The following is a 12,608-nucleotide window of genomic DNA, read 5'->3' on the forward strand; positions in this document are numbered from 1 at the left end:
TGTGAAAGCATTAGTACTTTCAGTGTTCATTTAAAAAATCCATTTAAATGTACCCAATGGGGGAACTAGTGAAGTTACCTTTCAAAGTCCTATAACTGTCAAAGTCTAAATGTCTGTAAAGTATCTTCCAATTTGTTAACAGTTTGTTCAGCTCAGTTCCAATCAGAATGAAATTTTGACATTTGCATTGATAATAAGCTTAGCTTTCTTCTAAAAGATATGAGCATGCTGGATGCCTTGAACGTCCCTAAACAGTTCTTTGCCTTTTGTAGAAAGATACCTGTGAAACTTCAGTATTTCATCTAGAACTGTGTGAGTGTGTATGTGAGAGAGACAGAGAGCCTATGTATGTATGAGAAACTGACAAAATGCATACAGAGACATAAATGTAGAGACAGGTTGTTTTGCCTTGTCAGAATGTCTAGAAGAAATTTAGACTGCTGCTACTACAAAACATTATTAACTGTGGGATTTGAGGTATCCATTTAGTTATTCACCTCCTACCTTAGCTGTGGGCCTGACACCAAAAATTTTTGTAGACACTAGAAACATGACCCAGCAGATAGGAAAGAGGTGTCAGCTCAGTAGCAGTGGATTGAGCTAGAATCTGACCAGTCAGGTTACCAAAGCACAGCAGGGAGATGGAGCAAGTCAGAGCTGAGAAGGCTTTCATGAGGAGCAACTGGAGATGGAGGAGAGAACGAGGACCGCAACTTTCATGGTTAATAGGATCGTTGTTTTTGTTTTTGTTTTTGTTTTTGTTTTTTGTTTTAACTACAAGCAAAAACAAGTCAACAGACTGCATCTTCTTGGATTCTGCTTTCTCTCTGGGGTTTCTAATTGGATTTCAGTCATTCCACATCAGCTCTGTGGACTACTAGCACAGTGATCTGGTTTGGCATTAATAGGCCCCCTAACTAAGTTCATTAATGTAAAATGATTGCATTGGTAACCTCTCTGTCCACAGTTGACAGAGTGTTGGTTAAATGACTATGATAATGATTGCCTGCCACATAGCCCTAATTTTGTTGGTTTCTTATGATAATAAATACTCCTATTTTGAGAACTGTTGTTGATAATTCACTGTCACTGATAGTAATTAGTGGAATAAGTTATCAATATCTGGAGCATTTTTAATCATTATTTTATCTATATGTAGGAAAGGAAGCAAGATTCTAACCCTGAAAATGCATAAACTACATAGGCAAAATTAATCTTGCGTTATGCTCTTATCTACTAACTGAGAGACTAATAAGAAAATATTTATTAAAAGTCCATCACTGTCTTGTGGTAGTGGTGACATTAATCTACACATGATAAAATTGCATAGAACTGTATGCTCACACACACACACACACACACACACACACACACACGAGCGTGCGTAAAACTGGTGAAATCTAAAGGTTAGTGGATGTAACAGTATCAATTTCCTGGTTGTGATATTGCTCTGTAATTGTGCAAGTTACTACCATTGGGTGAAACTGGGTGAAAGGTATGTGGAATATATTATTTTTCACAGCTGCAAGTAGATCTATAATTATCTCAAAATCAGAAGTTAAAAACAGTTCCATCATTGTACAACATCTGATTTGTTTAACACAGATCATTACTAAAGGGCAAGGAGTAGAGAGTGATAACTAGTGCATGACATTTTATTTTTTACATAAATTAGAAAATTGATTTAAGTTTCTAAGTTTCTTTATAGTGGTGAATAACTTAGAAATAACCTTATGGATATTTCCTTGATTTGCTTAACTCAATTCAGTTCCCACCCACCACTGTGTTCCTTTTCTTCATAGATCTGTGTCTCCAAGTGCCCAGAAAAATTTTTAACCTACATGGAAATACAATTTACATACAGAACAAACAAAAACTATTGGACGTACTACAGCCAGTTCTGCAAGTCCACTTTTGTTAAGCCTGCAAAGGTATGTGTGTTTAAGCTTAAAGCTAGAGAAGAATTTAACTTTTGTTTCTATCTCAAGTGTAACATGAGCATTTGTAATGGACAAGCTCCCAAATCTTCTAAGAAATGCTTAGGTACTGTTCCATTAAAACACAAATGCACATGTACATACAAACATACATACACCATTTATAGTATATCATTTTGTAGATTTGGGGTGTTAGCAAAGACTCGTTAAGTCTGGTAAGTTAGCTTTAGTCCCCGAAACCAACAAATTCTCTACTTGAATGAAGTGTATGCTGTGAAGATCTAGGAGTTAATGTCATTCATTTTATTGTCACCATTTCATTAATGTGGTGATGAAGATCCATGGCTACTTAGTAACAAGTAGCATTTTACTTTCAAACCCAATTTGATAATTATTCATTAAAAAGAACCCTCAAACCTTATCTAGATTTGAGACTTATAAAGGAATTCTAAAGCCTTATTATGTTAAATGGTATTAATGGCTTCTTAATTAGAAAAGATACTGTTTTTCCAGAAACAAAATCCAAGACTTAGAGATTCAGAATGTGACTAAGACATAGATACATGCTTTCAAAGATGTGCCTTGGTTTCAGTGGGTCTGGTTTTATTATTGATTTGAATTACAGTTAGGAAATTTAAGAGTGTTTGTCAAAAAAAAGTATGGGTGTGTGACAATCCTAAAATCCCTCTTATTAGGAGAGTAGTTTGGAATAATGAGATAATTATGGAGTTAAATTTTTAAAGGACACAGTTTTTATACTGAAAATAAAAGTTGTCATTACATAGCCTTTGAAATGCTAACATACTCTCCCTTCCATTTTAGACTCTCACACAAGTTTTACTGGATGATGATTGTCCAATAGCGATTTTTCCAAGTAAACCATGTAAGTGGTTTTTACTTACCTTCGAACTCATAATCTACCAAACAGTTATTTAATTCAGTTCCCTTATTTCACTATTGAAACCAAGAATAGTTGTATGACTGGCTTAGTGTCCCAGAGTTAATTAGGAAGAAGCCAAAGCTAAAGCCCATCGGCACTCCAGCCAGGGATATTTCCATTGGAGCTCTGTTAGTTTTGGGATTTTGCTATGTCAACATACACAAAAAAAGATTGAAGACTGATTTTAAAAGCCTAATAAGATTGATTATTTGGTGCTCTGTGAGTACATGTAAGCACACAAGGATGTAATCTTGCACACTCGTGCCTGAAATCAGCCTAAGAATTTGTTTAGAAGTTGCCTCAGGAGTGAAAGTGGGACATACACTTGTCATATAATTTGAAATTTAAAATGTTTATGTATCTCCTAAATGAATCAATATTTTATATTTTTAATATTTATAAATTTTATTTAAAGTTTATATAAAATTTATCTAATTTTTTTAAAAAATGAAATAATCACTAATTTTCATTTCTAACAAATATAATCCTAACTACAAAGAAGAATATTTTTACATAAAGATATCCGGCACAATGTTATCTGGAAGAAACAAAAATTAAAAAAAAGAAGAAGAATAAAACACTCTGATATCCAAGAACAAGAATGTACTTAAATAAATTATGATGTATTCATTAAATGGAATATTTCAGAATTATTAAATATAAGTGTTGTATGTATACTATAATGTTAAATAAAATTTTATATGCATTATAATGACAAGCATATATAATTAAAATAAACAACAACAAAAAACTATTCAAAGAAAAAGATCGCAAAGAAATATGCCAAAATAGTAAGTGTTTTGGAGGTGACAAAACTATGGGCATTCCTCTCTTCTTTCTTCTTTTTTTCTATTGAAGTAGAAAGGTATCCTTCTCTATTGGAGTAGAAAGTCAGGTGCCATCAAAGTAGCTCCCATCAAACACAATGTCTTGCATGTCCCCCATCCCTTTTCTTTGGGTCATTGAGGACTCTGAAGCAAGGTCTTGCAAGCAACTACATTTTTCCAGGAAGCCCCCGAGCAACAAGCGTTGGTAGCCAAGAACAATGTTACAAAAAGGTAAAAATGAATCATTAGTCATTGAAGATAAAATGGATATGAAAGTATAAAACATCCCTGCCCTTACAAGTACAGATTGGTTAAATCACACAATATAAACTATATACTGGGGATTCAAAAGTGAATAAAGCATAGTCCCTCACAGTATAGTAAAGGAGACATTATGGTAAACATTTCAATCAACTTGTATTCCCTCAATAAGGGACTAAGTATAGTACTTAATGGAATAGTATGCACCTAATAAAATTTACTCATTTAAGAGGTTATAGAAGAAAATAAGTAATATTAAAAGAAAGAAACCAGGGAAAGCGCTGAATTTATTTTATGGCTATGACTCTCGAAAAAATTTCAAATAGAAGAAAAACAGGAAGGAAATACATCTAAAATGTTAATAGAGTTCATTGTGGGTAGTAGGACTATGTCTTGTTTTGTATCTTCCTTCATATTTTCTCTACTTTCCAAATATAAAATGAGCACATTTAGTGATTGAAACTAACCAACTGGATGAAATTGCCCAGAAAAAGGTTAGGGGACTTTGTAGGTAGAAACAGTCATCTTTAAGGAGTGGAGAGGGGAAGAAAATACAGAAAGGCTGAAGGGAGGACAGGAGAGAATCTGGGAATGTAAGCCAAAGGAAGAGCATTTCAAAAGGCAGGAGTTGCCTACCATGTCAAAGACAGAAAAGTTAATTCGATAGCAAATAGTGCTGAGTTCCGTTATGTACCAAGCACTGTACTAGATAATGGGTTCGAGCAAGATGAAGACTAAAAGATATGTGGAGGTTTTGGCAATTAGGAGACCATTGGGATCACTGGGAGGCCAGTTTCATTGTAATGATGGGGGAAGAATGTGATTGGATTGAGAGGGAGTAGAGGCAGCTGGTGGAGGCTACTATGTCAAATTTGCCAGGGAAGAACCAGAGAGACATGTGGAGGATACTGAAGCAATGGGCCATGTTTTAAATGCTACAGAAGGTGGGTGTGGGTAGACAAGAGATCATTTCAAGCCAGAAATGTCAGGAAAGGCTTGGGAAACACCTATTTCTTTTTTCCCTACATCAACTGCTTTAATATTTTCAAGTTTAAACTGCCTGCAAACCCATGCAAATCTGTGATGCTTCTTGTACCAAAAAATATAATAATGATCCATTTCTGATTTCTCTTCCCTCCTCATTTAAAATTGGGGTTTTGAAATATTTTTAGGAATACAGATATGTAAAGAAACAAGGATTCTATTTAATCAAAATAAGTGCATAGAAGATTTAACAGTGAGGTATCTTCTCAGAAATTGTGGTGACAGTCCACGCTTTGTGTGGGGACCATTTTGATAGCTTTAGAATTTCTATTTCCAGCTCCTCCAAAAACCCTGTGAATGATAAAGCTGGAAGGGAGACAAATTATTAAGACCTCACAAATAAAAATTCAGTTGTCTTAATAGCCTAAAGTTTGAACTTGTTCTTCTTTCTTAAGGAACTGCTCACGAATCTCCAGTTTTCAAAGTTTCACTCAAGGAATATCTAGAATTTTTTTAATAAGAAAAAGTAAATTTAGTCATACAAGTAAATAAAGCCTTTTTATTAAAATGCTTTTACAATGTTAGATACGTTATCAATATTACTCTTTTAAAACCTGTGCTGTGCATCTTACTTATTGGCTGCTTGATGAATGTACCATGTGCAAAATAATCAACAAGTTTAGAGTGTAGCTCCTGATTGTGATCAAATTTTCTATCTATATCAGTCTTAGAACCATCAAAAGGCCTTCCTGATCATCAAGTAATGGGCGATTACCTATGTTGAGCAATTTATACATTATCCAGCAAAAATTTGATTGTAAAAGAAAGCTTAAGAAAAGGAGAACATCACATAGGAAGACGTAGAAAAGTGATTACCATAATTTTACTTTTTTTACAGTTCTCCAGAGATGTTTCCCTGACTTCTCTACTAAAAATGGCACTCTGACAGTAGGAAATAAGACGACATTTGAAGATGGAAGTGGAAAGACAAGAAATGCTATAGAACTCAGGGCAGCTGCAAAGTATGTGTGTTTACATTCTTATTTTCAGTTTGGATGCATTCTGTTACCGTGCACAAGACTAAAGCTTCCATTAGGTTAAATGTTAGAAAGGAAGAATTATGTATTATTATGAAATATACATGTCACTGTGGATTGGAGAAATTGGTGTATATTCATTAAGAAAAGCAGGTAAAGGAGAAACCAAAGAGAATTAGAAAGAGGAATGATGTTTTTCAAAATGGTTAAATCTTTAATTATTAACAGGTATAGAAATGAAACCTCAGTAAGCATATTGGAAGTCCTTAACATTATTTGTTGAATCAACACAATAAAAAAAAACATGCTTTTTAAATCACTATTTAAAAAAATGACTGAAATAATAAAACTGCCAGATGTTGTAAAGGGAAGAGGGTCTTTGGAAAGGCTGTTTCAGAACCATATCAATTTCTACGTACTAACTACAGTGAAGTCAATTTACTGTTTCCCTTGCTGTACATATCATGATGTTTCAGGTTATTGGGGAATATAATTCCCTGCGTGCATCCATTCACATGTGTGCACAAACACACAGAGTATCACTGCATAGCTCAGTTGTTGAATTAAAAGTGAAAAATAAAGATATTCCAAAAATATATTTCTGTTTCTTGAAAGACTTTAGTAGTCCAAGTAGAATAGTGCAGGTCCTACATATTTAAAATGTCATAGCAACATGGATGGATTTCACAAATAAAAGCTTTGTGAAAGAAACCACAAAATAATAGTACAAGTACAGTTCCATTGATAGAAAAATTTAAAAATAAGCACAACTAAATTAAATTATACTGTGATGCCTATATAAGTGTTAAGACTAAAATGAAAACTAGGGAATTATTATCATAAAAGTCAGGATTGTGGTTACCTTAGGGGAAGGAGGGGTGTTGTAACTGGGGCACATGGGCAAAGGGGCAACAGGTTGTAATTAAGTGCGTCCTCTTTGATAACTGATGAAACCAGACACTAATGATTTGTGGACTTTTCTGGATGTGCCCCATGGTGCCTTCCTGCTGCACAGCTGTCAGAGGATTAGAAAAGGGAATTAAGGCTGATGTTTATTCTTGACTCTATGGATTTTGTAAGTTAAAGGCTAATCTTATTTAAATTCATTTCTTATATATAGTGAGGTTTCTGCAATATTGAGGACATGTCATATACATTGAAAAGGATCTGTTCACCATTCTTGAATGTCACATTCTCTGTGTGTGTAGCTATAGCCACCTTTGTAGTCTACCAAAATGACATCTCACATATTGTTGTGGCTGGGGAAAGAGTGACTTTTGATAAATGATTTATAAAAATGTTTTGAACAGCAGCTTGCAAAACCCTTTTTATCATAACATGAACATTTCTGTTTAGTGGTGATCAAAAAATAATTGATCTTTTCCTTCTTTGAATTCAGCCGTGTCAATAAAATACTTGATGCAAGGACAATTGGAATGAAAATATTTGAAGACTATGCAACAACTTGGTATTGGATTCTCCTGTAAGTGACAACATTGGTTTCTTCTCCAGCCCCAGTCTGGTTTTGTCCTTATAGAACTCTTTCTTCAAATTCCCCATCCATATTTGTGAATAAAAGGTTGACTCAAATCTTAGTTCCTGCCATTTTCTTTTTCACATAGGATGAAGATGGGGCAAAGATATCTGGAAATATACCCAGTGTTACAAAGGTTATAAGAATATAAATTTGAACTCTGTTCATTAAATTACCAATAAAAGTATAAACATACATATAATATACTTCAAGTCGTGCAGGAACAACATCTGTAGTACATTTGCTTCCTATCATATGCTACAGTGGATGTAGTCTTATTTCTCTGGTTCTATTTTCTCATTTATCTTTCCATTGCCCTCCAAAGGATCATTTTTATTTTTAAACACATCCTTTCCATGAAATGTTTGTTACTACCATTATCAAAGGTCACTGTAGTTATGCATAACTGAAAAAAATGTATGAAGGGAGGAGGAGATTAAAAATTTGCAGACATATGATTTGCATTCCTGAAAGGTAAGGGGAAATGCAGTTACTCTACTGAAGCAGGTACATGTGTTTGGTATATCTAAGGCTGTTGTTACTATCTGGCTCTTATGACTTAAAAGCATATATAGTTCCCTAGTGATCAAAAAACAAAGAGAAGGGCGCCTGGTTGGTTCAGTCGGTTAAGCGTCTGACTTGAGCTCAGGTCATGATCTCCCAGTTTGTAGTTTCAAGCCCCACATTGGCCTCTGTGTTGACAGCTCATAACCTGGAGCCTGCTTCAGATTCTGTGTTTCCCTCTCTCTCTGCTGTCCTCTGCTCGCCCTCTGTCTCTATCTCAAAAATAAATAAACATTAACAAAATTAAAGAAAAAAAACCAGAAAACTTCTTTAGATAATTATAAGGCCCTTTACAACCTGGTCCAACTAGTTTTCCAGATTCATTTCCACCCATGTTGCTTGGTTAACCCTATATTCTCAACACGTCAAATAGCATGTGCATTTCTCAACTTTTGTGTCCTGGGCAACTCCATCTCCTTTAAAATGAGCTTTTGTGTAATTTATGAAGTCTTTCTTGACTTCTTCAGATATAGTTAATTTCTTTTCCTTCTGTGTTCCTCCTACCCACCTATCCACTGTGTGTGTGTTGCACACATGTGCATACCTATACACACACACACACACACACACACACACACACACACACAGCTATCATCTATATAGCACCTAGAATTTTGTATGTTATTTACCTGGTTCTTTTTCTCTGATAAACTCTGAACTCTTTACAGTGGTAACTCTAACTCACCTTCATTTTTCTAACTCCTCAGGCAGTTCTTGGAACATAGAAGATGCATAAAAAATGTGGGTTCAAGGAACAGTTATATAACCACTAGGAAAATAAGAGAGAGAGATTTAACAATATGGTGCTTACTGAAGTCAAAATTGTAATGTGTGTAAAATACTAGTGACTAGTTTGTAGAGCTGTAAAACTAGATAGTTTTTTGAGAGTTTACTCACTTCAATGCTTTGTCTTAAACACAATAATTGGCATCAGTGTTTATCAGTATTTCAGAATATCTCTCCATAGCAGAGAGTATAGTCTATACTTGACAGGAGTTAAACTGGTTCCTCTATTGTCAGACTCAAATATTACTAGATAAGTTACACATTTCTTCTTTATTTTGGGCTTTTCAATTACTATCTGAAAAAAAAGTATGCATTATGGCAGACCTTCCTGTTCACCTCATTCCCAACACACAGTGAAACCCTATGTAGACACCACTCACACCACTAGAACCTAAATACTCCCTTTATTTCCAACTCTTTTGCTCTCCATCTATCTCATAAATATAAAGCCAAAGACTAATGTGCTGGCCCTTAGTTTATGCAGTTAGAATTTTATGAAGGAATTAAAAACAGAATAGACAGTTATATTTCATTTTTCTCCCTGACCTTTTTGAATATTTGCTTGGACTAGGTCATAGAATAATCCTTCAAACATATTGAATATTTAAGCATTAAAGTATTATTTAAAATTTTTTTTTGATATTTATTTTTGAGAGACAGAGCACGAGTAGGGGAGGGTCAGAGAGACAGAGACACAGAATCTGAAGCAGGCTCAAGGCACAGAGCCCAATGTGGGGCTTGAATTCATGGACCATGAGATCATGACCTGAGCCAAAGTTGGACACTTAACCGACTGAGCCACCAAGGTGCCCCAAGTATCTGTGATTTTAAAAGGGCATGGCTTGTATATAGAAAGAATATGCAAGAATATGACCTGAGAAGTTACTTTGATACAATGCTGTCATCTATCCAGTGACAACAATTAAGATTTTTTAAAAGATAATACTTGGAAGATGGTGGCATATGAGGATGCTGGCCTCACCTCATCCTGCTGATCACTTAGATTCCACCCACATCTGCCTAAATAACCCAGAAAACCGCCAGAAGACTAGAAGAACGGACTCTCTGGACCCAAGCATAGACAAGAGGCCCATGGAAGAGGGTAGGAAGGATGGAGAGGCAGTGTGCACCACACGGACTGGCGGGAGGGAGTCGGGACAGTGGAGGAGCAACTCTCCCTGCAAGGCAGAGCTCCCAAGTCTGGCTTGCAAAAGGGGAGGGGTTGGACTGTGTGAGTTCTGACAGCCAGTGGGACTTAACATCTGGAATGTTAAAAGTCAACAGCTCTGCTCTCCGAGAGCAGGGAGGGTGAGAGGACACTGGGAGGGAGAGTTGTTGAGCCCTGGAAGACAGAGCTCAGCTCAGCGGGGGAACAAAGGTGCTGGCAAGCCTCTCCTACACCCCAGCCAAAATTCCAAAGGGAAGCAGTTCCCATCACCAAACTTGTTTGTACCATGCAAATGCCCAATGCTGTGCTTCTGTGGATCCATGCCTCCCATGGGTCTGCTTCCCTCCAGTGCTGCAGGATCCCTCCCAGAGGGGACCATCAATGGCAAAGCGAGCTAAGCCTGCCCCTCCCGCCCCTGTGCACCTTGCAGATCCACCCTAGCTAATACATCAGATCCCATCGAAGCAGCACCATAAGCCTGGCAGTATGCAATTAGCCCGGACAGGGGCCAAACCGCTACACAGTGAGTCCTGCCCCTGGGAGAGGAGAAGATAAAGTACACACCAGTCTGACTGTGGCCCCACCAGTGGGCCGGGGGGCAGACATCGGGTCTGACTGCGGCCCCTCCCACCAACACAAGTTTCTCCGGAGAGCACAGGGGAAGTGTCCTGCAGTTTGGAGCCACCCCAGGCACTACCCAAAATGATGAAACGGAAGAATTCTCCTCAAAAGAAACTCCAGAAAGTAGCGACAGCTAACGAATTGATCAAAACTGATTTAAGCAATATGATGGAACAAGAATTTAGAATAATAGTCATAAAACTAATCACTGGGCTTGAAAAAAGCATAGAGGACAGCAGAGAATCTACTGCTACAGAGATCAAGGGACTAAAAAATAGTCATGAAGAATTAAAAAAAATGATATAAGTGAGGTGCAAAATAAAATGGAGGCAGCTAGAGCACGGATGGAAGAGGCAGAGGAAAGAATAGGTGAATTAGAAGATAAAATTATGGAAAAAGAGGAAGCTGAAAAAAGATAAAAAAAAATTCAGGTGTATGAGGGGAGAATTAGAGAACTAAGTGATGCAATCAAACAGAACAATATCCGTATCATAGGAATTCCAGAAGAAGAAGAAAGAGAGAAAGGGGCTGAAGGTGTACTTGAACAAATCATAGCTGAGAACTTCCCTTATCTGGGGAAGGAAAAACACATTGAAATGCAAGAGGCACAGAGAACTCCCTTCAGATGTAACTTGAATCCATCTTCTGCACGACATATCATAGTGAAACTGGCAAATTACAAGGATAAAGGGAAAATTGTGAAGCAGCTAGAGATAAACAGGCTCTAAATTATAAAGGTAGACCCATAAGAGTAGTGGCAGACCTATATACTGAAACTTGGCAGGCCAGAAAGGAATGGCAGGAAATCTTCAATGTGATGAACAAAAAAAATATGCAGCCAAGAGTCCTTTATCCAGCAAGTCTGTCATTCAGAATAGAAAGTGAGATAAAGTTTTCCCAGACAAACAAAAACTGAAGGAATTCATCACCACTAAACTAGCCCTACAAGAGATCCTAAGGGGAACTCTGTGAGTCAAATGTTGCAAGGACCACAAAGTAGCAGAGACATCACTACAAGCATGAAACCTAGAGACATCACAATGACTCTAAACCCATATCTTTCCATAATAACACTGAATGTAAACGGACTAAATGCTCCAACCAAAAGACATAGGGTATCAGAATGGATAAAAAAAAAAAACAAGACCCATCTATTTGTTGTCTACAAGAGACTCATTTTGGACCCGAGGACACCTTGAGATTGAAAGTGAGGGGATGGAGAACTATCTATCATGCTACTGGAAGTCAAAAGAAACCTGGAGTAACCATACTTATATCAGACAAACTAGACTTTACATGAAAGATTGTAACAAGAAATGAAGAAGGGCATGATATAATAATTACAGGGTCTATCCATCAGGAAGAGCTAATAATTATAAACGTCTATGCGCCAAATATGGGAGCCCCCAAATATATAAAACAATCACAAACATAAGCAACCTTATTGATAAGAATGTGATAATTGCAGGGGACTTTAATACTCCACTGAAAATGGGTAGATCATCTAGACACAGGATCAATAAAGAAATAAGGGCCCTGAATGATACACTGGATCAGATGGACTTGACAGATATATTTTGAATTCTGCATCCCAAAGCAACAGAATATACTTTCTTGAAACTTGAAATCAACGACAGGAAAAAGCCTGGAAAACCTCCAAAAGCATGGAAGTTAAAGAACACCCTACTAAAGAATGAATGGGTCAACCAGGCAATTATAGAAAAATTAAAAAAAATACACAAACAAATGAAAATGAAAATAGAACAATCCAAATGCTTTGGGATGCAGCAAAGGCAGTCCTGAGAGGAAAATACATTGTAATCCAGGCCTATCTCAAGAAACAAGAAAAATCCCAAATATGAAACCTAATAGCATACCTAAAGGAAATAGAAGCAGAACAGCAAAGACACTCTCAACCCAGCAGAAGAGAAATAATAAAGATCACAGCA

The 12,608-nt window shown here is 36.5% G+C and overlaps 1 protein-coding gene across 10 annotated transcripts in view; it reads left to right on the forward strand.

Moving 5' to 3' along the window:
* SLC44A5 (solute carrier family 44 member 5) overlaps positions 1–12,608 on the forward strand; it is a 400,420-nt gene that overhangs the window by 349,642 nt on the left and 38,170 nt on the right. For all 10 annotated transcript variants that reach the window (XM_047873770.1, XM_047873764.1, XM_047873769.1 and 7 more), the window contains 4 exons: positions 1,803–1,931; positions 2,760–2,820; positions 5,848–5,971; positions 7,386–7,469. In XM_047873770.1, coding sequence (XP_047729726.1) covers positions 1,803–1,931; positions 2,760–2,820; positions 5,848–5,971; positions 7,386–7,469 — 398 coding nt within the window. The remainder of the gene's footprint in view (positions 1–1,802; positions 1,932–2,759; positions 2,821–5,847; positions 5,972–7,385; positions 7,470–12,608) is intronic.

Source organism: Prionailurus viverrinus, chromosome C1, assembly GCF_022837055.1.
Source record: "Prionailurus viverrinus isolate Anna chromosome C1, UM_Priviv_1.0, whole genome shotgun sequence".
NCBI lineage: Eukaryota > Metazoa > Chordata > Mammalia > Carnivora > Felidae > Prionailurus > Prionailurus viverrinus.